Genomic DNA, 12658 nt, shown 5'->3' with positions numbered 1-12658 from the left:
TATCAAAAAGACAGAAAATAACAAATGCTGGTGAGGTGCAGAGGTGCGGAGAAAGGAGAACTCATACATTGTTGGTGGGAATGTAAATTAGTACAGCCATTATGAAAAACAGTATGGAGATTCTCAAATAACTACAGTTGGAACTACTTTTTGATCCAGCAACCCCACTACTGGGTATATATCTAAAACAAAGGAAATCAACAGGTCAAAGTGATACCTACACTCCCACATTTATCTCAGCTCTATTCACAATAGCCAAGAGTTGGAACCAATCTAAATGTCCACCAACAAATTACTGAATAAAGAAAATGTGATATATATACACAGTGGAATACTACTCAGCCATAAAAAGAATGAAAGTCTGCCGTTTGCAACAACACTGATGCTGTTGGCAAAAATTATAAGTAAAATAAGACAGGCACAGAAAAAGAAATACCACATGTTCTCACTCATATATGGAAGTGAAAAAAGTTGACCTCATACAACTAGAGAGTGGAGTAGAGGTTACTAGAGACTAGTAAGGGGCTGGGGCAAGGGGATTTGTGAAGAGGAGAATCAATCGATGCAAAATTGTAGAGAGGAAGAATAAGATCTAGTGTTCTACAGCAATATAAAGGGACTATAGTAAACAACAAATTACCACATAATTTCAAGTAGCTAATTGAGAAGATTTTGAATATTTCCAACACAAAGAGGTGACAAATGCTTCAAGTGATGGATACGCTAAATACCCTGATATGACCATTGCATCAAGTATAAATGTTGTGCAAGTCAAATACAACATTCTACCCCATAAATATACACAATTATCCTGGGTCAATTAAGTAAAGATAAATTTTTTTAAAAAAGAGAGTCAAAGAGTGGTTACCAGAGGCAGGGAAGGGGGAGGGGGGGGGTTGGTAAACAGGTACAAAGTTTCAAAATTACAGTTAGATAGGAAGAATAAGTTCTGGTGTCCTAGGGTAACTAAAGCCGATAATATTGTATTACATATTTCAAGATAGCCAGAAAAGAGGATCATGAATGTTATAACCACAAAGAAATGATAAATGTTTGGGTGATAGATATGTTAACTATTCTGATTAAATTATTATACAATGTATGCATGTATTGAAACAACAAAGTGTACCCCATAAAAATGTACAATTAAAAAATAAATTAATTATAAAAAATAAAAATACAGAAAGGAATTTGAACATTACCAAAAAACAAAAAACAAAAACAAACAAAAAAAAGAATTACTTCTACAGCTTCCAGTTCAAAAAAATGCTCATATAGGAGAGGACTATTTTTCACAACACGGTCCTCTTGAGATCCAGGTAAGAGAGTGAAAAGAGGATAAGAAACTGAGATTTACTGAAGCACCATCTAAGGAAAGACTGCCTGGGTCACCTTCTACCCCATACCAATTCAACTGAATGTTAACAGCAGCAATTGTTCTCAGGCTGAGCAATCTTACATGAAAGAGCTAATGGTTCCAAGTGTATGTGCGTGGGAAGGGAGAATGGCGGGGATAGAGGGAGCTCCCAACAATACTGGCATTTGTAACAAGCTCAGATCACCTGCCCACTCCCTAAAAAACCTAAACTGAGCTTGCTTGTTGATACATCATACAGCTAAAATACAGTCTGGTAAATCAGCCCTCTCATTCAGGGGTAACCTGCACAGACATCTACATCAATCAGTAGTCCTTCATGTTTAAATACGTTTAGATAATCCAGGGCTGGTCCTGTTGCTGAGTTGGTTAGAGCACAGTGCTGATAATGCTGAGGTCCAGGACTCAAAACCTGTACCAGCCAGCCTCCCCACACCCCTCCTCCCCCCCAAAATCATAAACTAAATATAATTAGAAAACCAGACTCCTGTAGAAAACCAACAACTCCTAGGACAAGGACAAAGATAAACAATAATATTATCATGGCTGGAAAAAGCAGAAATATAAAATCCAAATTAATATTCTCAGGAGGATTCCTAAAAAACATTGTAGACATAAATTAAAAGCATGCCATTATTCAGAAATAACAATTGAAGAACAATAAAAAGTTTATAGAATCAAACATGTCTTTAAGAATTTAATAAATGGTAAAAAGTAATTCATGAAAATTAAAGTTGCAATGGCTAATATAAAAAAATAGCAATACCAGAAAATGAGTTAATGAAATTCTTCAGAACATAGAACATAAAGAAAAAAGATGGAAAACATAAGAGAAATATTAAGTGATGCAGAGAAGTGGCATTCAAAGGGTGTGGGAGAATGGAGGTAGAATGCATTCAATGGGATACACAAAATGATCTACTGGGATTCAGGAAGGTTCCAAAGCTTCTAGATGCAGCATTTTTGTATTTTATCCTTTAAGATTATGTTATAATAGACTTACAATGTAAATAATTAATTAGTACAGAGGTACATGTATATAATTTAAAAATAAGTGTGCATATACACATATTGGGGTACATGCTTACAACTCTTTTTTAAAAAAACAAGTGAAAGGTATAGATCATATTTTGGAGATCACGAACATATAGGATCAATCTGAGAAGACCAATATTCTAATGGTGTCTAGAAAGAAAAAGAACAAGAAAAATGAAAGGAAGAAAATAAAGAAATGAGAAGAAAAATTTCCCAGAAGTGAAGAAAGATAGGAATCTTTTCAACAGAAAGGTGCAATGAGTGCCAAGCCATGGGAGAGGTGAAAAAAAAGACCCACACCTGGACAAAAAGCCTTGAAAAATTCAAGATAAAGGATAAAGCCAAGATCCTAAAAGCTTCTGTGAAGGGAAAAACAGGATACCTACAAACAGAGAAAAAAATCAGATTGTCATGCGAGTTCTCATTTAGAAGGAAATGTAGCAGTGCCTTCACAGTTCTTAAGGAAAAGAATTTTGAATATTGGCTTCTATATTAAGTCAAAACTAAAAATCAGAAGTGATGTAAAATAGGTCCCCCTCCCCAAGAAATCATCTACTCTGTTGCTTATCTACCATTTCTTTCAACCTATATAAAACATTTCCTAATATATAATTCTTTTTTTCAATGATCTCATACAAATATTTTACTGCACCCAAATAAACGTTAGTCATTGGTCTTCTCGCGTGTCCATGAGCATGTATTTATGTGTATATATGTATGCCAAAAATGTTTATGTTCCCATCTGTTAAAGAGTAGGAATTTATCTGTACTCTTTCATAACATGCAAAGGAACTACAGAAAAAGACAAATTCCAGAGCTTGGGGCTTCTGACTTTCCACATCTCTGCTTCTTCAGGTAGCTAAACTGTGTTGTAAACATGAGATATTTTTAAGGAGTGACTCTATGGAGTCCATAATAACTTTAGAAACAGTTTAGCCCAATAGCATCCAATTGAATAAACAAATAATACCAGTTATAAACCTGTTTTTAAATCAAATTTTTAAAGTTTTTCCTACACATCTCAATTGCTCCAACAGAGTATGCTATTTCCTGCAGTCTTTTTTAACTTAAAGAAAATTAGATATGTTTCCTCATTAACTATTGAGGGGAAGAAATACAAGGGTTGTAAATAACACTTCAATACCAGGGGCTGTGACTTTACTAAAAAAATAAAGTTCCATAAGATTAGAAATAACTATGCAATTATTCTAATTGGCTAACACCGTAACTGCTGTATGTCATTCAGTTCTGTATTTGGAGTCCAGTTAACCTTCACAAAACAAATGGATTCCATTCCTTATAGACACTGTAATTTATCTACACCATTTGAAAAGTTCTGAAAAATTCCGGACAGGTGTTTAGAGGTTGAGTTAATTTAGGAAAACCAAGTTTTTCCAGCCTTACTTGATGCATATTACTTCCTACCAGATGCCTGCAACAATGAGTTAAGCTTGAAGGTATCTAAGGATATTATAACAAAATTATGTATAAAGATAAAATCAAATCTAAACTCATAAAATACATATAGCAACCCACAGAAATTTAGAGATTACTCTGATTTTTCTACTTAGAATTAAACCAGGCCAGGGCGACAATGACAGTGTGATTAGAAAGGCGGTGACACATTCACCACTTATATCACAACGCAAGTCTCCCTCCTTAAACACCGAAAAAGGTTGCTATTAATAAGCAGTCATCTCTAATCACCATCTCTGACACCTTGTGAGCGTCACTGCTTTAGATCCGACTCCGATCAGCGGGAGAGCGCAGGGGCAGGGGCGGAGGTAGAGGCCCCTCCACACGGGAAGTATCTGCATGTGCAATGTACACACGGCGTGAAGGTGGAAGAAAAGAGAGTTAAGAGTTAAGAGAAACGATGAGAGGGCGATATATGAACAGAGCCAGACCGGGCTGCTAGCGGACAGAAAAAAAAAAAAAAAGAGTCAACCAAAGAAAGAGATAACAGCGAGGGCACAACGGTGTAAAAGGCAGAAACAAAAGGAAAACAGAGACGGGCCAAGATTGAGAGGCGTCCAGAATCTTCGAGTTGGACAGAGACAGGGACAAAGGCCAGTACTGACGCTGGTACCTTAGGAAAACCTTGTCAGGGATCCTGTCACTCTGGGGCCTCGAAAATATCCAGGAATTCCCCAGCAGCCTTCGGCCTGACCTGAGAATTGTCTGCACAATTTGGAAGTAAGGATGGAAAAACCCTGATGTCCAGAGGCCTCAGAAATAACGGAGCCAGGTCAGAGCCCGCACTTACCAGGCCACGGCGGCCCGACGTAGTCGCCACATTCCGCCGGCGAGGAGGTCACACAGGCGCTTAGACGGCCACGCGGGAGCCCCCGTGTCAGCCCCAGCCCGGCTTCTGCTCCAAGAATGACCCAGGAAGAGGCCCTCAACAGCAAGGGCACAGAGCAGCCACTGAGGTCTTCCCAATGGCGCATGGACTTCCGCAAGAGCCTGCCCGGCACCCTTACTCAGTCCGTCACGGAAACAACCACCCCGCCCTTCTTAAGCCGGCAGCACAAACGGTCCGTGAAGGAGTGGCGCATGCGCCCGGAGCCTCTGACCGGGACAAGTGTACTCCGCCTTCCCCTCCCATCCCGTCCTCAGTTTTCCGGGTTGGAGCTATGAATTCGAGTCTCCCAGGTTAACGACTGGGAGAGAGGAAGGATGGAGAGGTGTGCAGGGACCGGCGTGGTGAAGGGCATGAAATCCGGATTGATAAATGCTCTCTGGTGGCGTCCGATTTAATAAGATTTAGGTATTGAGGGAGCATGGAGGAGCCTACAGAATACAAGATGAATACAGTAACAGAGTAATAAACGAATGGTTGCCCGTTTCCTCCATTCTTTTGTTGGGTGTGTTTGGCTAAAAGCACTTTCATGTCCTTGGGCTGCAAAGGGAGGAGTCAGGGATAGCTTAAGTGCTTTAGAATCGCTGAATATCCGACCTGAAAGAGGCTCAGATCAATTACGCATGAGTTTGGAATACGCTTGTGTAGTTTAAAAAGGCGTCAAAAATGATTTTGTTCGTTCACTCTTTAACCGGCTTTCATGTGGCTTTTAATCCCACCAATTTGTTTAAATGATCTTTGTCAAGGTCTCCAATAGTACCTACCACACTGCCAGTGGTCACTGGACCTCTCAGCAGGTTTCAGCTTAGAATGCTGAGTGCTGAGCACTCTCCCTTATCTACTTCCTTGTCTTGGCTTTAGGAATATCACATTCTCCTTTTTCTCCCAGAGCTACTGCTCTCCCAAACTTCTAAATGTTGGAGAGTAGCACATCTCAGATCTCCTGGGCCCCTTCTTTTCTCTCCCTAAGTAACCTCAGTTCCGTGGCTTTAAATACCCTTTTCTGCTTCCAACTAGATAATTTTATGTTTTCTGAAGAAACTAGGGCCCATGAAAGGGATGTGGCCTGCGAAAGGTTATAAAGCCAATTAGTGGCATAGCAGGGACTAAAATCAAAGGGTTTTCTGCCCCCTGTTCCTTCAGGGGCACCCACACACAAAGCATAATGAAAATTCATGTTTCCTGAATTGTCAGAATCATAAGTCCAGATCCATCTACTCAACAATACCAATTATATAGACCCAGCCATCCATACTAAATTTACCCAAATGCAGAACTCTGAGGATTTTTTTTTTTTTTAATTGTGGTGACTGTTTCAATGGCAGGTCCAGATAGAAACTTGCTGTACTGACCTGTGCAAACTGTAGATCTTTCTAGGATTGTAGGGTTGTACAAAAATTTTTTTGTTAGTGTTAAAATAAGACAAAGCAAGTGACAAGCCCTTTCATATGTGAGTTATCTTTACATTTTACAATTTTCTTGCTTTGCAGTTCCACTTCTAAGCTTTTATCCTGCTGAATCATTCCCACATGTGCAAAGACGTATGCATGATGATGTTTATTTCTGCACTGTAGGAAACACTAAAACATTGGAATCAACATAAATGTTCATAGATAGGAGCTAGTTAAATAAATTATATTAATACTAGTCATGAAAGCCTGTGTGTTAGATCTCTATGTCCTGAAAAGGAAAAATCTCCAATACATAGTATCACATGGGGGAAAGGGCAGATTACTGTGTAATCAGACTGCCACCATTGGTGCAAATTCAGCTTGCAGACTTGTTTTGTTTGACTTATACAGTGTCGGCCTATCCAGTGTTTTAAAAGTAATATTGGATATTTTGCTAACATTCAAAAAACAGGAAATGTCACATTTTAAAAAAATTCTGGTTTCTCTTAAAATATCAGGCCTGACAACACTAAGCCTCAATTCTACATGCAAAAAATTTCTTGGATCCAGGACCCAAGTAATGGTTCTGTCTTTCAGAAATCGAACTCTCAAAACATTTACCTTGACATGCAAAGTGTCCCTTTTCAGCGTTACCCAATGAATCAGGAATCTTCAGAAAGGGAGATACTGAGAGACATTAACAGAAAGTGAAATATTTGGGTTTGTTTTCATAAGTTTTATATTTAAATTTTTACAATAAAAGTTTTCGCAAAGTTCTTCCTGGAGATCTCCAAGTTCCTTGATACTATACTGGTGCACGCTGCACTGTGTGTTTTCCTGGAGAAGGAAATAGCTAACTGAAGGAATAACCTGAAGTCATATTCATATTTGCACTATCATTATCAAACTCTCCCCAGCCCTCAGAAAAGCGTTTTACAATCCTCATCAACAAACATTTATAAATCACTTCCTATGAGCCCTGATCTGAGGATATAAAAAGAAAAAAGCAAAACACAGTCCCTGCTCTCAAATAACCATGGCCTGGTTATTTAGGCAGTCACATATGTAAAAAGATAAACATCAATGTGAGGTAGTACAAGCTGAGGACCAAGTAGGGAGTAGCAGCTCTGCCTACTACAGAGGCAGAACTATAGTGTCATCAAGTGGGCATAAGAAAGATAATTTGCAGAAACAGAAAAGGATGAATTTGAAAAGAAGGAGACTGAGGGTCAGGAAAACTAAAAAAGAAGCTACTGAGAAAGTCAAGTGTGAGGGTTCTAACGTACAGCAGTGGGGAGAGGTGAGAGATCATTTGAAAGAATATGTCTGAGTATTTAAAGCAATGGAAAACTAAATGCAGGAATTAAAGAAATCAAAGATGACTGGGGATTCAAGCCTTAGCCAATCATCAGTACTAGTGACAGTCACAGATATAGAGAAGCTGATTACAAGGGGGAGGGGGGATGATGATAATGCTGGCTTTGGATTGATGATTAATGCTGAGGTATGAATGAGTTATGCAGATAGAAAAATCCACAAGGCATTTAGAAATCAAGTCCTGGTTTTCCAGATGGAGGTGAGGCTTGCCATACAGATTTGAGAGTTGTTGTTATAAAGCTGTGGAACACATTAATCTTCATGAAACCATGCTCAAATTTAAAATTGTTTTTAAATAATTGAACCCACATTATAATTGGCCCTTGAACAACACAAGTTTGAACTCTGTGTGTCCACTTACATGTGTTTTTTTTTTAAAAAAAGAAATTCACAGACTGTGCATGCACCATAGCAGCAGCACCAAGAAACCAATTTGGGGCCACCATCTTTGCACTAAGCTTAGGCCAAGGCCTCTGTGGTTTTGCCATGATCCCATCATTGGCCACACCCTCCAGAGCCTTGTGTGCCTTCAAACCTGGCCCAGGTCTACAGCACCAGACTGTACCTGTACAGGGGGAGCTGCTGGACCACTGACTGGTGCTCTGGTTTTCAGGTTCCCAAAGGTTTATGGGTGAGGACTGCATGGAATTCCAAGTGCATGTTTTGTACATAAATTACATTGTGTTTACTGAGCTAAAACAAAAACAAAAGTTATATGTAGATTTTCAACTGTGTGAGGATCAGTGCCTCTAACTGCCTGTGTTGTTCAAGAGTAAACTATATTTTGTAATGTTTGTCTTAGTCTTTTTCTGTCACTTAGAACAAAATACTTGAAACTGGGTAATTTATAAAGCAAAGAAATTTATTTTATAGGTTTGGAGGTGAGGAAATCCAAAATATAGGCAGTGTATCTGATGAGGACTTTTTCCTGGTGGAAACTTTGCAGAGTCCCTACATGGTGCAGAGCATTACATGGTGAGAGGGCTGGAGCATGTTCACGTGCTCCTTCTCCTTATGTAGTCACCAGTTTACTCCCATGATAACCCATTAATCCATTAATCCATGAATGATTACCTCTTAAAGGTCCCACCTTTCAAATACCATAATTGGATTTCTCACCCTCTTAATACAATGGGATTACATATATGTGAGCTTTGGAGGGAACAAACTTTCAAACCTAATCCCCCAAATCTTATGTCCTTCTCACATACTGATACATTCATCCCATCTCCATAGCCCCAAAGTCTCAACTTGTTTCAGCACCAACTCAAAATTCCAAAGTTCGAAGTCTCACCTGTGACATCAGAACAACTTACCTACTTCCAAGACACAAGAATGGAACAAGCCAAAAGGGAGCAACAGAAAAGAAAAAAAAAGGAGTAACTGAGCCAAAGCAAGTCCAAAACCAATAAAGCAGACATTAAACCTTTAATCTGTAGAATAGTATCTTTTTATTCCATGTCTGGTATCTGGTACAAAGGTTGGGCCCCCATGGCTTTGGGCAGCCCCACCCCTATGACATTGGCAGGCTCATAGTCATGAGCTTTGCTTCAGCTCTCCCAGGTCAGTGTTGCATGCTGGTAGTGCTACAGTTCTAGGGCTTGGTGGTGGTCTTGTTCCCACAGCTTCACTAGTCATGGCCCTGGGTGGAGGGCTCTCACATCTCTGCTTGGCATTGCTCTAGTGAAGGCTCTCTGTGGTGATTCCACCCCTGTGAGAAGTCTCTCCCTAGGCCCCCAGGCTTTTCACACATCCTTTGAAATCTCAGTGGAAGCTGCCGTGCCTCCACAGCTCTTGCATTCCGTGTGCCTGCAGACTTAATACCATGTGGATACTGCCAAGGCTAATGGTTTGTTTTACCTGAAGTGGTGGGTCCAGCCACACCTGGGGTTATGTTAGGTACAGCTGGGGTAGCTGAGGAGCACCTAGAGATGGGTCTGGACAACAAGCATGTGGAGGATATCCCAGACCTGTTCCCAAAACTATTGTCTTCCTAGGTCTCTGCATCTATGACGGTAGGAGCAGTAGTGAAAATCTCTGAAATGCCTTTGGGATCTATTTCCCATTGTCTTGATGCACAGCTCCTGACTCCCTTTTACCAGTGCTAATCTCTTTAGCAACAGGTAGTTGCTCCCCAGCAACATTGGCACTCTCTCTCAAACATGACTTTTTAGTCCTTACATGGGAAGGCTGTCAATTTTTCAATTTTTTGCACTTTGCTTCTCTTTTACTTATAAATTCTATCTTCAAGTCATCTCTTTGTTCTCTCATTTCATAGTAAGCAGCTAAAAGTAGTCATACAGCAGCCTGAATGCTTTGCTGCTTAGAAATTTCTTCTGCCAAGTATTCTAATTCATTGCTCTTAAGTTCTATATACCATAAATCCCTTGGGTATGGACACAATCCAGCCAACTTCTTTGCCAGTCTATAACAAGGATGGCCTTACCCAGGCTTCCAGTACCTTGTTCCTTATTTCCATTTAAAACCTCATCAGAAGGGCCTTTACTGTCCACATTTCTATCAATGTTCTGGTCATGACTACTTAACTAATCTCTAACAAGTTCCAAACTTTCTTTAGTCTCTTTGTCTTCTTCTGAGCCCTCACCAGAATCTAGGCTTTTTTTTACCTTGGTCCTCCAAATTCTTCCAGCTTCTTTCTATTACCCAGTTCTAAAGCTACTTCCACATTTTCAAGTATTTGTTTTTGACAACAGCCCTATTCCCAGTACAAATTTTCTGTCTTAGTTTGTTTTCTACTGCTCATAACAAAATACCCGAAACTGGGTAATTTATAAAGCAAAGAAATTTATTTTTTATAATTTTGGAGGCCAGGAAGTCCAGGGTTTAGGGGATACATCTTGTGAGGACCTTTTTCCTGGTGGGGACTCTGTAGAGTCCCAAGGTCATAGGGCATTACATGGTCAGAGGGCTAGAGCATATCCATGTGCTCCTTCTTCTTGTAAAGCCACCAGTCCACTCTCCTGATAATCCATTAATCCATGAGTAGATTAATCCATTCGTAAGGGCATAGCCCTTTTGATCCAGTGCCCCCAAAAGGCCCCACCTTTCAAATAACATAGTTGGATTTCTCACCCTCTTAGTATATTTACTATGGGGATTAAGTTCCAACATGAGCTTCAGAGGGGACAAACATTCACACCATAACAATGTTTATATTTTTAAGACTAAATATATTACATGAAGTGCAATAGTACAAGAAAAAGAAATATAAGGTATAACATTTTCAGATGACATGATTATTTACATAGAAAACCCTAGGAAAACAATAAAAAATAAACCATCAGAAATAATTAGTGAATTAAGGAGAGTTTCAGAATACAAAGCCACCATTAAAAAATTTTTATTTTTATATACTTGCCAAAACACCTGTGTACACGTCAGGTCTTAATCCTTGGAACTCGTAAATGTTATCTTATTTGGAAAAAGATTCTTTGCAGCTGTGATCGGGTCAAGAATCTTGAGATTGCAGGATTGTCCTAGATTATCCAGGTGGACCTTAAATGCCATTTCATGTAGTCTTAGAAAAGAGAGATTTCACATATATTTTACATAGAAGACAGTGTGAAAACAGGCAGAGATATAGTAAGAGAATAAGTTTCTGTTGTTTTAAGCTGCCCAGTTTGCGGCCATTTGTTATAGTAGCCACTGGAAACTAACACAACCTACCTAAAAATTAAATGAAAAAAATTAAATTCACCCAATAGTATCAACAAACCATAATATAATTAGCCATAAATTTAACTAAAGGTGTGTAAAACCTCTATACAGAAAACTACAAAATATTGCTGAGAGAAATTGAAGAGGACTTAAATAAATGGAGAGATAGATACACTGTGTTCACAGACTAGAAGACTCAATATTGTTAAGATAACAATTTTCTCCAAACTAGCCTATATGTTAGTCCATTTCCAACATAATCCCAGAAGCCATTTATTATAGAAATTAACAAAATATTCTAAAATTCATATAGAAGTGCAAAGAGCCTAAAATGTCCAAAAGAAGGAAAAAAAAAAAAAAAAAAAAGGCAAAGCTGGAGCATTTATTAACTACCTGACCTCAAGACTGACTATAAAACAATTTTAATTGAGACAGTGTGGTATCGGCATAAAGACAAATTGAGAAATGGACCAGAATAGAGAGCTCAGGAATAGACCTCCATTTTTGCAGTCATTTGGTTTTTGACCAAAGAACCAAAGCAATTCTATAGAGAAAGAAATATTTTTAGTGATTGGTGCTGAACAACTAGATATTCATATGGAAAAAAGTACTATACACTTATTAGTCACAAAGTTTAGTCTAAATTTATACCATAAACAAAAAATAGTATACATACATAGAAATTGTATAAGCTGGGACAGCTCTAAATATAAAAATAAAAACTACAAATCTTATTGAAGAAAATGCAGGAGAATATCTTTGCAACCTGGGAGTAAGCAAATAATTCTTAAGTCACAGAAAATAATACCATAAAATGAATAAAATTGACTAATTAGACTTCATAATTCAAACTAAAATACTCCTGGATTTCATCAAACTAAAATACCAAGATATATAAGAAATTCTTACAACTCAGTTAAAAGATAAACAATCCTATTAAAAAAAAAATTCAGACATTGCACAAAGAACACAAAGTGCTCAATGTTATTAGTCACTGGGGAAATGCAAATTAAAACCACAATGATGTACCACTATATCACCACTAAAACTGCTAAAATTAAAAAGACTGAGAGTACCAATTTAGGTGAGAATGTGGAGCAATCAGAACTGTCAGGCCACTTACTGGTGAAAATGTAAAATAGTACAACCACTTTAAAAAAAATTTGGCAGTTTCTTGTAAAGTTAACCATACCTTCCCCTTTGCCTAGCAATTCCACTCTTAGGGACTTATCTAGGAGAAATAAAAACATATGTTCATGAAAAGGCTTGTACAAAAATGTTCATAGCAACTTTATTTGCAACAGTAACAAACTGGAGCTGAATCAAACGTTCATCAAGAAGAAAATGGATAAACAAAATTATACAATGAAATACTACTCAACAACAAACAGGAATGAATTACGGATATGTGCAACCAACCACGTGAATGAATCTAACAGA

The 12658-nt window shown here is 38.4% G+C and overlaps 2 protein-coding genes across 6 annotated transcripts in view; one reads left to right on the top strand and one right to left on the bottom strand.

Moving 5' to 3' along the window:
• Positions 1–4889, bottom strand: part of OPA1 (OPA1 mitochondrial dynamin like GTPase) — a 104957-nt gene extending 100068 nt beyond the window's left edge. For all 5 annotated transcript variants that reach the window (XM_063091727.1, XM_063091752.1, XM_063091744.1 and 2 more), the window contains exon 1: positions 4677–4889. In XM_063091727.1, the coding sequence (XP_062947797.1) occupies positions 4677–4708 (32 nt within the window). In that variant the 5' untranslated portion in view covers positions 4709–4889. The remainder of the gene's footprint in view (positions 1–4676) is intronic.
• The window catches only part of ATP13A4 (ATPase 13A4), a 167286-nt gene continuing 159420 nt past the window's right edge, over positions 4793–12658 (top strand). The window contains exon 1 of the mRNA XM_063107150.1: positions 4793–5037. Coding sequence (XP_062963220.1) covers positions 4793–5037 — 245 coding nt within the window. The remainder of the gene's footprint in view (positions 5038–12658) is intronic.

This window comes from Cynocephalus volans, chromosome 1 (assembly GCF_027409185.1).
Source record: "Cynocephalus volans isolate mCynVol1 chromosome 1, mCynVol1.pri, whole genome shotgun sequence".
NCBI classification, from domain to species: domain Eukaryota; kingdom Metazoa; phylum Chordata; class Mammalia; order Dermoptera; family Cynocephalidae; genus Cynocephalus; species Cynocephalus volans.
The sequence above is the reverse complement of the archived record's forward strand: the minus strand, read 5'-3'. Positions and strand labels throughout refer to the sequence as shown.